We start from the raw sequence: 1,088 nt of genomic DNA, 5'->3' as shown, positions 1-1,088 counted from the left end.
TTCTCCGGCCATAACACCGTGCTTTCAAATTCTTCTAATTTTTCTTTCATCCCAACTGGGTGTTGGGCAACATACTTCAATGGGGTTTTGTCGCATACTTTGGACACCCATCGCAACACACCATCCAAAAGTTGCTCCACGTTGCTAAATATCAGGTTATAGAAGAAAAAAGTGAGAAGCGCCTACAGAAATCTATGAGTCCAATAAGTTAAAAAGGTAAATGGGAAAGGGATAAAGGCAGAGGTCAGATGCAGGTACTCACCCATTAAACATCTCCAAATCGAGACCACTTATTTCTGCAGCCTCAGAAAGAGAGTGTCTCCAATTTTGAATGGCATTGAAGTCGAATCGTTGCTTCCTTTCATGATCGCTTAGGGCTTCAACATACGGTCCTTTAGTGGTCCACTGGAGCTTCGAAGGCTTGACACCATGAAAGACAGGAATAATTGTAACCTCATTCAGCCTCGACTGAAATGCATTCAACATGTGCAACAGTTCGTCTAGACACCATTTTGATTCGGCATAAGTCGATGAGAAAATGGCGATGTGGATGAAGGAGGTTTCGATTGTGTGTAGTATTTGAGGAGTAATATTTTTCCCAACTTCCAGTTCTGGTTTGTCCACAAAAACTCGCAGTCCACGGGAATTAAGACTACGGTATAGATCTGTGGCGAAGGTGGTCTTTACATCAGGGCCACGATGATTGATAAAAACATCGTAGCTGTCATAAGAAATCAGGGAAGAACACGAGGCCATGGAGGAGGAGGAAGAAGCACCTGAAGCATTGCCACTGTTGCAGATTGTTTGGTTTGCCATTGGAATGTGGATTTGGATGAATGGGATAGACAGAAAGATAAGATCGATATAAGAGTAACAGAAAGATGAAGAGAAGGCAGGTAGACCAGAGGAGTGGAAACTGCAGGTAGCGTGAAGCAAGGGAGTTTGTGAGCAATGTCGATACACTGTGGTTGTCACAGCTAACACTTGGCACCATCCACCACTTAATATTCAAGATTCGCTTCCCACAAAAACACTCAAAAACAACATTTGGTATCTGGTCGACCTGCACCGTCAATTATGACATTTAT

General features: G+C 43.1%; 1 protein-coding gene across 1 annotated transcript; it reads right to left on the bottom strand.

Moving 5' to 3' along the window:
• Nucleotides 1–258: 258 nt before the first annotated feature.
• LOC149216076 (toll/interleukin-1 receptor-like protein) lies at nt 259–816 on the bottom strand. The gene has a single exon (XM_089389812.1). The coding sequence runs from the start codon at nt 814–816 to the stop codon at nt 259–261; it is 558 nt and encodes a 185-aa protein (XP_089245938.1).
• Nucleotides 817–1,088: the final 272 nt, after the last annotated feature.

The sequence above is a fragment of the Pinus tabuliformis genome, chromosome 1_1, assembly GCF_031772625.1.
Source record: "Pinus tabuliformis cultivar Carrire ecotype Pingquan chromosome 1_1, CPIR1, whole genome shotgun sequence".
Classification (NCBI taxonomy): domain Eukaryota; kingdom Viridiplantae; phylum Streptophyta; class Pinopsida; order Pinales; family Pinaceae; genus Pinus; species Pinus tabuliformis.
Note: the sequence above shows the minus strand (reverse complement) of the source record. Positions and strands in the feature narration are given on the sequence as shown.

What these genes read in the sequence shown, in the direction of transcription:
- LOC149216076 (XM_089389812.1), bottom strand. Translation starts at nt 816, where the DNA reads ATGGCAAACCAAACAATCTGCAACAGTGGCAATGCTTCAGGTGCTTCT.